The sequence below is a fragment of the Hyposmocoma kahamanoa genome, unplaced genomic scaffold, assembly GCF_003589595.1.
Source record: "Hyposmocoma kahamanoa isolate Upper Pololo Valley unplaced genomic scaffold, ASM358959v1 93, whole genome shotgun sequence".
NCBI classification, from domain to species: domain Eukaryota; kingdom Metazoa; phylum Arthropoda; class Insecta; order Lepidoptera; family Cosmopterigidae; genus Hyposmocoma; species Hyposmocoma kahamanoa.
Window position 1 is genome coordinate 14,101,625 of NW_020654810.1, and position 11,327 is coordinate 14,112,951.

General features: G+C 37.9%; 1 protein-coding gene across 1 annotated transcript in view; it reads right to left on the reverse strand.

Annotated features, from left to right (window-relative positions):
• Positions 1-198: 198 nt before the first annotated feature.
• The window catches only part of LOC113237342 (5-hydroxytryptamine receptor-like), a 75,753-nt gene continuing 64,624 nt past the window's right edge, over positions 199-11,327 (reverse strand). The window contains exons 2-5 of the mRNA XM_026473759.1: positions 2,991-3,082; positions 1,647-1,916; positions 1,312-1,555; positions 199-1,205 (exon numbers count right to left, since the gene is read on the reverse strand). Of these exons, the coding sequence (XP_026329544.1) occupies positions 347-1,205; positions 1,312-1,555; positions 1,647-1,881 (1,338 nt within the window). The 5' untranslated portion in view covers positions 1,882-1,916; positions 2,991-3,082 and the 3' untranslated portion in view covers positions 199-346. The remainder of the gene's footprint in view (positions 1,206-1,311; positions 1,556-1,646; positions 1,917-2,990; positions 3,083-11,327) is intronic.

Here is an 11,327-nt window from a genome sequence, read left to right on the forward strand (position 1 = left end):
GCGTCATATTGTATTATGATAGGTGTTCGTCTACATATTATTAAATTAAAGCAGTTTATATAACCTTTGACATTTACAAAACAGTTCTGAGCTTTTGAACAATTTTGTGACTTTAGCTGTAATTTTGTTTTCATTTATATTTCCTACTAACGTTGAGCTGCAAGAGATAATCAATAAAACGAATTTAATGACAATTTGTGATTTAATTACTAGACAGGTAATAATATTCACGTTAATCATGTACAAAAAATAAAGGGGTGTAAATATATCTCTGAAAATGTAACAAGGTAACATAACGTGTTTCAAGCTAGACGAGGTCAGTCAGGGTTATAAATGGGTGAGGAGACTACGGGGGGGCGCGACGGCGGCGGGCACGGCGGCCGCACAGCAGCCGCTGGAACGCGTGCCGGAACTCCGGGCTGAATACTGTGTAGATGACAGGGTTCAGCGTCGAGTTAAAGTAGCCCAGCCACAAAGAAAACGAGGTCAGCACCGGGCTCACCTCGCAGTTGCACGTCGGCACCAGGATCGCTAGCACAAAAAAGGGTAGCCAGCATGCTACGAATGCTCCAGTAATTATTGCCAATGTTTTCGCCGCTTTTCTTTCCCTTTTAGAGTCAGCGGCTTCTTTTGGTTTTCGCCTGACTAGTGTAGGGTAGTAGGCAGCAGCGACGGCACCGTACCCAGTTGTCGGTGGGTCATTTTCGAGTCCGTTCACGCACGATTGTTTCTCCGGGCTTGTATTATTTGATGAGACATTTGTGAAACCCGTAGTGGTTGTCTCAGATATGGTGGGCAAGGGCCGACCGATGACAGCGACGACAGCGGCCGCTATGCCACCACTGCCGCCGGCCGCAACAAGCGCACCTCCTGCGGGCACGGGAGGCGGACCTCCGCGAGCCGTTGCCCCTCGCCGTCGGCGTATTCTTTTTCTGGCAGTTTGGTATATTCGCCAATACAGTATTAATATTATCAGTACTGGAACATAGAAAGACGAGGCCGTCGCAAAAATTTGATAACCGACGTCTTGACTTACGATGCAACGTAATTCTTCAGAAACACGGCGGTTCCAATCAGGATCCTTCCAACCCAGAAGGGGAGCGATGCATACTAGGAAACTCACAACCCACACGCAGATGATCATGAGTCCTACTCTTCGCGCTGTACGCGCATGGATATAATCGATATTTGTCACAGCCCAGTACCTTGAAACACAAAGTATACAGAGTTAATAAAAGTACAAATGTTTAGTCTTCAACTTATGAAAGCCAAGCCACCAAATTTTGTTGCAATGAACTTAATAAGGCTCACCTATCCAGCGCTATAGCAACGAGGTGCAAAATAGATGCGGTGCAGCAGAGCACGTCTCCGGAAGTCCACATGTCACAGAGCTCAGGGCCCAGCGTCCAGCGCTGAGCCACTTCATAAACGGCTCCAAGTGGCATTACCAGACAAGCCACCAGCAGATCTGCCACTGCCAAGGACAGGATCAACTGGTTGGCTGCGCTGCGCAAGTGACGCTCTAGCAGTATCGCTGCTATTACGAAAACATTACCTGATGGAGAAGAAAACGTGTGTATACTTTATAAATTAGATATTAGAATCCGAATAATAGAATAGTAATATAGTCAGAATACTAGACTTACCAACTACAGTGGCAAGAATGAGCAAGCCAAGAAAGACGGCCTTGGCGGCGGCGCGGACGAGTGCGGAGGGCGAGTCAAAGGGCGCGGACGAATGCCGCCAAGTGCCGTTGGAGTACGTGATGTTCCACTCGGTGCCATTCTGGGTGAGGTTCTGCAGGAAAAGCCAGCCTGCTTGCTCTGCCTCGTCCAGCGGCCAGTCAGACGACGACTCTGTGTGCCCGTCCGCGCCCTCCATGCCCTCTCACCGGAACACCACTTCACCTACTGAACCTAAACAAACGTCAGTGCGTTACAGTAATAGATTAACAGAGAGTTAAAACACTACACCTGAAATGGCATTTTACCGATATTATAATTAATTTTTGTTACAGATTGTAGAGTATCAGCGTTATATAATAAAAGATTTCTTGAGTATCCTATACTGATATTATTTCGTACACTCAAAATTCAAGTATTTCATTTATATTATATTTGTCAATATCAAAATATATAAATTTTCGCAGTCTTTTGTTTCGAGCAAATCATCGATTTATTGGGCTCAGCATACACCCATTAATTAATTTCGTTGTTGTTGTCTGTCGGTTGCTCCTATCAATCGCGTAATTGGATGACATTATGCGGAACAAGTGACTATCTTCGAATAATTAATTGGGTGTGGGTGGATTTGAATTGTTGGTGTTTATCCACGGTAAACTGCGCTGTTGATATAAATAAATGACGTAGGTCCGTTTATCAGACAATTTAAATTATGGTTTAATTGGTCCACAGTATGCAAATTATCTTCATATTATATTTGTCCACACGGCCATATTAAGCAGAAGAGAAGAAAGTTACTCCGTAAAGGTTGGTGGTGGTGATTGGTGTACACATATAAAACCCCCCGTGTAAGAGGAAGATGGTTGCATGGTGGACCAATATCGAGAAACACCTAAACGCCCTAAATATTTCACCAACGACAATCCAGAAGGAAATTAAATGGAAATAGGGCAGAAAAAAGATTTGTCCACGTAAATACTTTATTAATTAATTAAGGTAACTACCATCTTTATAATATAATATAATAAATATACTTAGTACAGATTACGCGTCTATAAACGTCATATATGGAATAAAGTTTACACTGAAACGAACCGATACAAACGATCGAAGAACCCTTGGTGAAATTTTAATAAGTCTGAGTTTATTGTTTGTTTATAGAACCTATCAAGTATTGGACATTGTCTTTACTTTTCATCCGATGGATAGTGTACCATTTGTTTGATACCAAAATTTCTAAAGCGGGTTATGGAAATTATCAGAATTGTTTATCTATTTCTCATCTAAGATATTGTAATATTAACTTACTATTGTTGTATCCTTTAACAAGAATGCTTAATGCTCCGGCCACCATTGTTACTTGTTGTTCTTTATAAGCAGTTCTTGGCTCACGTTGCCAACTGTAACAAATAAACGTTGAGAGCTTGGTGAGAGTCAGAATGGCAGTCAATATCTTAAACGAATCCTGACGAAATTAATACCAAAAAATATTCCTAAATTGTACTATTTAGTACCTATGGTTAAACGAATGTGTGTGCATTAGAACGAAGTTATAGCAACATCAAAGAAGGGAGGTAAAGAATGGCGGGTGCACCTCAAATTTTATATATTAATAAAATAAAAAAAATATTATTTTTAATACAAGTAACTCAAACTAAAGGCAACGCAACTCGACAATTAGATTTGTTGCTGAGAAACTAAAACATGCATTTTGGATCCATTCTTAAGCACCTAAGATTATTTTATCTCCCATCATTTACGCTCTAGACATCTTATATGAAAAACTTAACAATTTCTAAATTGGGAAATAAAATGATTAAATTTTTATCAAAATTTTAATCAAAATTTTATTGGAAGCGAGAAGTGTTCATTAAATGATTTGCAGTTTGATTTATTTCCGTGATCAATGTACAATAGAGATTAGATATATTGTCACGGAAAATATTAATGGGGCGCACTACTGCCGACGACAATCCTTTGTCCTACTTTCCGCTCTCATCAATCAGTCACTCATTGTTTACATTGTCAACCTCTTTAAAATTTCATACGCCGATGCTTGATTTAATAAACGGACTAAAGCTATTTTCTAATCAGAACTAATAGTCCTATTGTTATGAATCAAACGAGAAGACTTGTCTTGGCTTTTTGTTTTTGGCATCGTGACTCCTATTTTGAATTATTTAATTTTGTTGTTTTTAATTTGATTTGGAAACTCTGCTATAATATATGAGCTACCTGAACCTTATAGGTTCCATTCGCGGTTCTACTTATTAATGGCTTTACGTTTTAATTAGAATTTCTACTATAACGTTGTTCAAGTTATCCAGTTGCGTCCCAACGAAGAAAATATCATACGAATATGCATATAATAAAAAAAAAACGACACTTTCTTTGCCATTGAATAATAAAACAGCGAATCAGTGATTATTTGACTTTTACATTACTTTAACTTCCCTAAATAATTTTCTTCTATAGTCCATTTGTTTAGGTACTTAACTAAATGTAAACATATATATATCCATAACAGTTGCAGTGCCATTCAACCTTTAAATCGCATAGATCTGAGAGGCTCTGCCACTCTGCCCATCACTCTGAGAGTTGACAACTCCCATGTGCTCATGACTTCTTAGAACTTGTCACCTTATCATGTCTCAGAGTGACGGGCGCCTCTCAGATCTTTGCCATTTAACTCTGAGCGGCACTGCAACTGTTTCGGACAGGCGTGTCGCTTACCACCAGGCGTACGACTTGTTCGTCCCGTTAGCTTACGTTCACTCGGCATTATCCTGCATGTTGTTTATTCGATTATAAAACACACGATAATGATGCGCCTGTCACTTTGAGACTTACGTTGACAAGTCCCATGTGCTTATAACTTCACCAGCAATCTTACCTTCGAAACTGAAACGCAATAATGCTCACAGTACTGCTTGGCGGCAGAAATAGGTATGTAAGGTGGGAATGGTTTGTTCGATGGTATGCACTCAAGCGTTGTCATGTAGAGTAGAGGTGAAAATTGGTTGATTGGCAGTGGTTGTGTCCCTGCAAGTCTTGCCATCAGCTTGCTTAATAGCAATCAGCTGTCATGGTTGTACCAGATATTATGAGCTGTGTATGGTAAATTACTTTGTGGCAAGTCCACGAAATAATTATTAATATTTTTTTATGGGTATGTTTATCTCTGTTTAGGATTGTCGCCAACGTTTAACTACTGAGTTGATTGTTTGCGTTTATCAAAAATGTTCAACAAACAAAGCACATGGTCTAAAATTGCTTTTTCTCTGTGTCGATTCAGTAACATTCGCTATAGCTGGGACAATTCGTGCGGTGGGTACCCATTTTTCTAGTTTTATACACTACACCGCAATTTTGCCGCGACTGTTTCAATATTGACATTGAAACGAGAATTAGAATTCAGAATTCCTAAGATTACATATATTTTTTTTTTAAATTATTACACTTAAGAGCTTATATTTAATTGTAGCCATAACTTTAGAATGACAATTTCATAGTTAACCTGTTTTATCCAGTAAAATAACGACACACGCAAAGATGCTTGAAAGCAAAAAAAATGTATAATAACCAAACGAATGGTATTTATTTTTGGCTGCCCTGTCATGACCAGATAGGTAATCGCAACTAAACCGATTTGGACCACTCAGATATTAGGAAAAATACCTACGTGACGAAAACGCGCAAGGCTAAATCGCGGGGCGTCTCCAGAAATAAAGCAGTCGCCGCCCTGGGCTTTCTTATTTGTGCAGACTCTGTGTCAATAGAATTAAGCGGACGAAGAGCGGCATGAATAGAAGAGTGTGTTACGTTACAAGAGGTATTCTATTTGAGTAAATTTATGAATACACTAATTACGAGTTCAAAAAACATAACTACGTCTCAGCGCGGAAAAGTGATTATTTTTTCTAAATAATTTTGCTTCGAGCTCCACGAACAATCAAACATCACATTAATCAACTTTAAACTATCTCCGCACGACTTTAAAACATTGTAGCACTAGTTTTTAACACCAGCAACAGTAAGATTAGACCATGAACTTATCAATTACTATTGGACTTCCGCTTTTACCGACCGATTAAATAGAGGGCAATAATCAGCATTCTCAAATCGAAGCTTCTGACATTGTAGCTTACTAATCAAAACATACAACAATAAGATGCAAGAAACATAACATCAAACAAAATTCAATAAAACAACCCAAAATACTTCAGAGAACTCATCATATAACGCAATGTAACGCGATGTACGTAAAACGAAAATACAGCAACATTCAGTTCATACATGGTTCATACAGAGCCGGATTAAGTGATTTGGCTGCGCCAATTTGATGGTTTTTTCCTTTTTTCCACTCATTCACAAGGTTTTTTTGCAAGGCAACAAAGTTTGATAAATATAATTGACTAAAAAAGGCTAGAAGAAGTCGTTTGTATTAAAGAGTACATGGAACTACTGGAAATAAATGTTTTATTCAAGTTAGTGTTATAAAGAGTCTCCGTCTTTATTTAATTATTTCAACTCACCAAAAATCAGCATAAAAAGATCCTATTTAATAAAGTTTATTTGGAAGTGTAATTAATTATCGTTGTTTCGAAACATTGGTAAGACAAATAAAGCACAAACTGTATAGTTTTCGATTTTTTAAATACAAACTGTTTGTGAACGAAATTCAATTTTCTGCCTTATCCGGAGATTTGAAGGCTTTAGATATTACTTAAACTACTTACTGGAAAAACGTTTTTCAAAGTTACATTACAGGAAATCTTGACATTTAGTTGTAATTAGAGGTCGGATTTCGGCTTGTTTACCTATAATTCGGAAGCTGACTGACACGACATACGCTTTTGCATTGAAAGAATAACGATACATGTATTGATTAAATTATCAACTATAAAATTAAAAGTAAATAAGCGTTTAAAATATTGTTTGTAATTTAATGTAACTTTTAAAATTTCTTTTACCATATATAAAAATTAAAAAATGTAAAAACTTTAAAAAAATGATACCATCGTACTATTGTTTGACACTTCTAGCCATTGCCTCTAGCTGTTCACAACACTGAGATCCAGTTCCATAGCCCTATGAAGTTTTGTAGTGAACGTGTGAGCCAAAATCTTATGTATTAAATAATCACAAAAAATATTCTGATATTTAAAGTAATAAAAATTGTTTTTTTAAGATGCCGCTCCTATAATATGACAGAAAAGCATGGGAAAACTTTAGGCATAAAAGTACCCGAAAATCCGACCACAATAATACTAAAGAAAGTAGGCACACTGTGAATTTGGCGCCCCCTAAGACGTGATGCTGTTCGCCTGTATTGTTGCTTGTTCTGCTTATATACGTTAATCCGGCACAGCGTATATATGTATGTAATGGAACATAATTTGTAAAGTAACGTAGTTTACAGACAAATGTAAATGTTCACTGACAAGATACAAGCTAGTTTGGGGAGGTAAATATTTATATAGTTATTGTATGAGTCATTTCTTATACCTATGACCACAGCATATTCGATTACTTTAGTCCCATATGGTTGCCACTCTACGTCATTTACAATATGCGAATAAAGTGCATTCAAAAGAAGATCATGAAATAATTAAATTATAAATATAGGACAAATGATAACCGTTCACTGTACACAGTAGAAGTAAAGCTCCGTGTGAAAGAGAGTTCGTCCAGGGAATTATTGCCACCTTACCAATTTCTGCCGCCAAGCAGTAATAATGCTCACATTACTGCGTTCCGGTTTTGACGAGTAAGGGTGCTGGTAAAATTACAGGCACATGGGACTTGTCACCTTATGTCTCAGAGTGACGGGCGCAGTTGCAGTGCCCCTCAGATCTTTACGATTTAACTCTGAGCAGCACTGCAACTGTTTTGGACAGGCGTGTCGCTTACCACCAGGCGCACGACTTATTCGTCCCGTTAGCCTTCGTGCACACGGCATTATCCTGCACGTTTTTTATTCGATAAAACATACGATACATTTTTGTAACGGTGTTCACACGATAACAACACAAAATCTCAAATGTCTGATGATGACCAGGACATGAAAACTGGATCTCAGAACTGTGAACAGCAGAGCAAATTTAAACCTAAACGATAGTACGGTGGTTTCAGTAAGAAAACTAAAATTTTTTTCTTGGGGTCCGAAGTTTTTACATTTGTCACTTTATAAATATGATCACAGCATGATCACAGTTATGAATATAATACCGTATTTTTTTTATATTTTTTATTTATCCGATTATACTTTGATTGGTTTAATTATGTGTAATAAACTTTCGTATTTAGCAGCAATAAATGGTTATCATTCCTAAATAAAATATAAATCGAAGATTACATAGGCCATGTCACGTTTTGTTAGAATCAATGTAGGTGGAAAATTGACCAATTAGCTTTTTATTTCCCGATTAAAGCCATTGTCATGTCTCTCGATAAAACATACAATACAGAAATTATGGGCATTATCTCTGATTTTTATGATTTAGTAAACTAATTCTCTTTACTATTGGAATCATAAAAAAGTTATGACCAATTGTTTTCCTAGGAGTAAGTGTTATTTATGACAATATGAAGCCATGAAATATTTATTTGAAATCCAATGTTACACGTGGAAAACTTACATCCTGTACAACAGGTAAGCTTAGTTTCTTTCATTTGCTTGTAATCTCGGACTTGTCAACCAGGATTTATTTTACCTTCGTCTGTTCACCCTCATCGGTGCCAACACCGGAGTGTGGTTAGCCTAGCCTATTCCAGAAACTTTAATTTTACGTTTCTGGTGAAACGAAGAGACAGTCGACGACATTCTCAAAATTAATCAAAACGACTTTGAATTCCTAAGAATTTATCTTTTATATTGCTTGTTGTTCAACGATTGCGGAAGACAGTCGAATCACCTATTTTAAGTCGAACAAATACCACCAAATAACCACGTATTTCCTATTAAAATCGCCTGTTAAAAGGCACGTCGTATTATGGTCTAGAAATACCTAATTCATTTAACAGTACTTCACGAGATACAATTTGGTGTTTCATAATGGAAAATTGTATGCTGACAGCTGCAGCCGCTCTCATCTATTATAGTATAACTGAGTCTGATACTTGATTAGCCTGCAAACGCAAATAAAAGATATATTTCATGCTCCTAAAATATCCACTTTATAGGCTATTATTGTCGCAAATTATATTCTTGATCATATACAATTCTTGTAATATTTGTGTTTGTGTGGCGGTGATAACAGTTCACAACGGTAAATGGAATTAAATTAAATTCCTAAATCGGATTCACATGTTTTAGGGGCTCGTAATTACATGAGCTAGCAGGAAATTTGAGTAAAGGCAGAATGCGTATGAATTTCAGTTTCTCAATCCCTTGTTTATATTAATGTTTTGAAATGAATCTCTATGGAATGTCCCAATGTTTTTGTCCTATCATAATACATTGTTTGAAGTCGTGCAGTCTGTTATTCATAGTGTATTTATTCAGAATTGTAGCGCATACTTTGTATTAGTAGTTTTTAGATGCGAATACCACATTTTGTCACAAGAACTACACATATAATATATCACTTGTATCTGTAGCTCGTACAATATTACATTTCATTGTTTCCGAATAATTTGATAAAGTCTATCCAAACGCTTAGTTCCAATAAAACAGATTATCAGCATTTAAAATAGATTAATAGCCGCATAAATCTGAGATGTACGTGTCCACTCATTGGATTGCTGTGCTCGATTGGAATTGAGTGCAGTATAGAGCAGCCCCCGTAGTATGCCGCCGCGATAAAGCTATTATATCCACATTTAGCTGTCAAATTCGAGTGATAAAACCGTTATTTTAAAATTTATCACAATAGCTAAAATGGCGAGTGCCGCGACGTCACATTTTTGTCACATCGCTCCACCAATGGCTACAAAAGAATAACGTATTGCCAAACATGGCTGCAAAGTCACGGTTGGTTTTAAAATATTTTGACTGTTTATTTTTATAAACGTAACAACAACAACAAAACGTTGAGCGCGACTAAGAACAAAAAAAAACCTCAAATTTATATATACAAATTATTGAAAAAAGGTGAGGAGCACATTTTTAATACAGTTCAATATACGAGAGTTATTTCGAATCAACTGAGTGCACATTTTTACAGTAATAACTTAATGTCTCATAAACAATTTGGTTTAATTTCGAGTCGCTTATGAACCGATACTGACATTGTATTGATGAAACAATATTTGATGCATGGGGAGATTTAAGGGAAGGTGATCTTTCCAAGGCACTTGCTTGTGTGCACCATGTTACTCTGATCAGAAAAATTCGACATTATGGTATAACATGCCGTGTTCTTGATCTTTTTAAAAAGTATTTGAGTTATAGGGCACAAATGTAATAGATATATGACATTACGCCATCAGGATCTGCAATTAGTATGGGAGTCTTGCAGGGTTTATTTCTAGGTCCATTGTTTTTTTAAACTTATGTTATGATTTACGACTTACGAAAAGTATGCTTTGCTGATGATACTTCCATATTATTTAAAGTTAACAGGCACCAATACTACTATAACGATGTGAACAATCATCATCATCATCATCATCATCATCATTCAGCCATACGACGCCCACTGCTGGGCATAGGCCTCCCCCAACGATCTCCACGACGATCGGTCCTGCGCTGCCCGCATCCATCGGCTTCCCGCGACCTCCACCAGATCGTCGGTTCAACTGGTGGAGTGCCTACCCACTGAGCGTCGTTCGGTGCGCGGTCGCCATTGAAGAACCTTTCCGCCCCAACAGCCATCGGTTCTCCTTGCTATGTGCTCCGCCCACTGCCACTTCAGCTGAGTAATTCTTCGAGTTATGTCGGTTACCTTAGTTCTCCTACGAATTTTCTCACTTCTGATTCTATCACGTAGGGAAATACCGAGCATCGCTCTTTCCATTGCCCGTGATTGAGTGACCTTGAGCCTTCTTATGAGGTCCATATTGAGGGACCACGTTTCTGATCCATATGTGATCACTGGCAACACACACTGGTCAAAGACTTTCGTCTTGAGACATTGAGGTAATTTGGACGCAAAGATTTTTTGTTGTTTCCCGAACGCTGCCCATCCGAGCTGGATTCGACGAGAGATCTCTTTCTCAAAGTTGGACTTACCTAACTGGACTGTCTGCCCCAGGTATACGTAATGGTCAACAACTTCGAGTGTAATGCTCCCAATTTTAACTGGAGCGGGTACAACATGGACATTCGACATGATCTTCGTCTTGTCCATGTTCATCTTAAGACCTACTCCTTGGGAAACACTACTGAGATCTTCGAGCATTGTGTTCAGGTCTCCCAAGGTCTCAGCCATAAGAACTATATCATCGGCAAATCGAAGGTGTGTTAGGTACTCGCCATTGATGTTGATGCCAAGTCCTTTCCAGTCCAGAAGCTTGAAAATATCCTTTAACGCAGCAGTGAACATTTTCGGAGATATCACATCTCCCTGTCTCACGCCTCGTTGCAGTTGGATAGGATTAGAGCTCTGATCCTGTAATCGGACTGACATAGTGGCGTTTTTGTATAAGTACCTTAACACCTCTATATACCTATATGTACCTTAACACCTCTATATACCTATA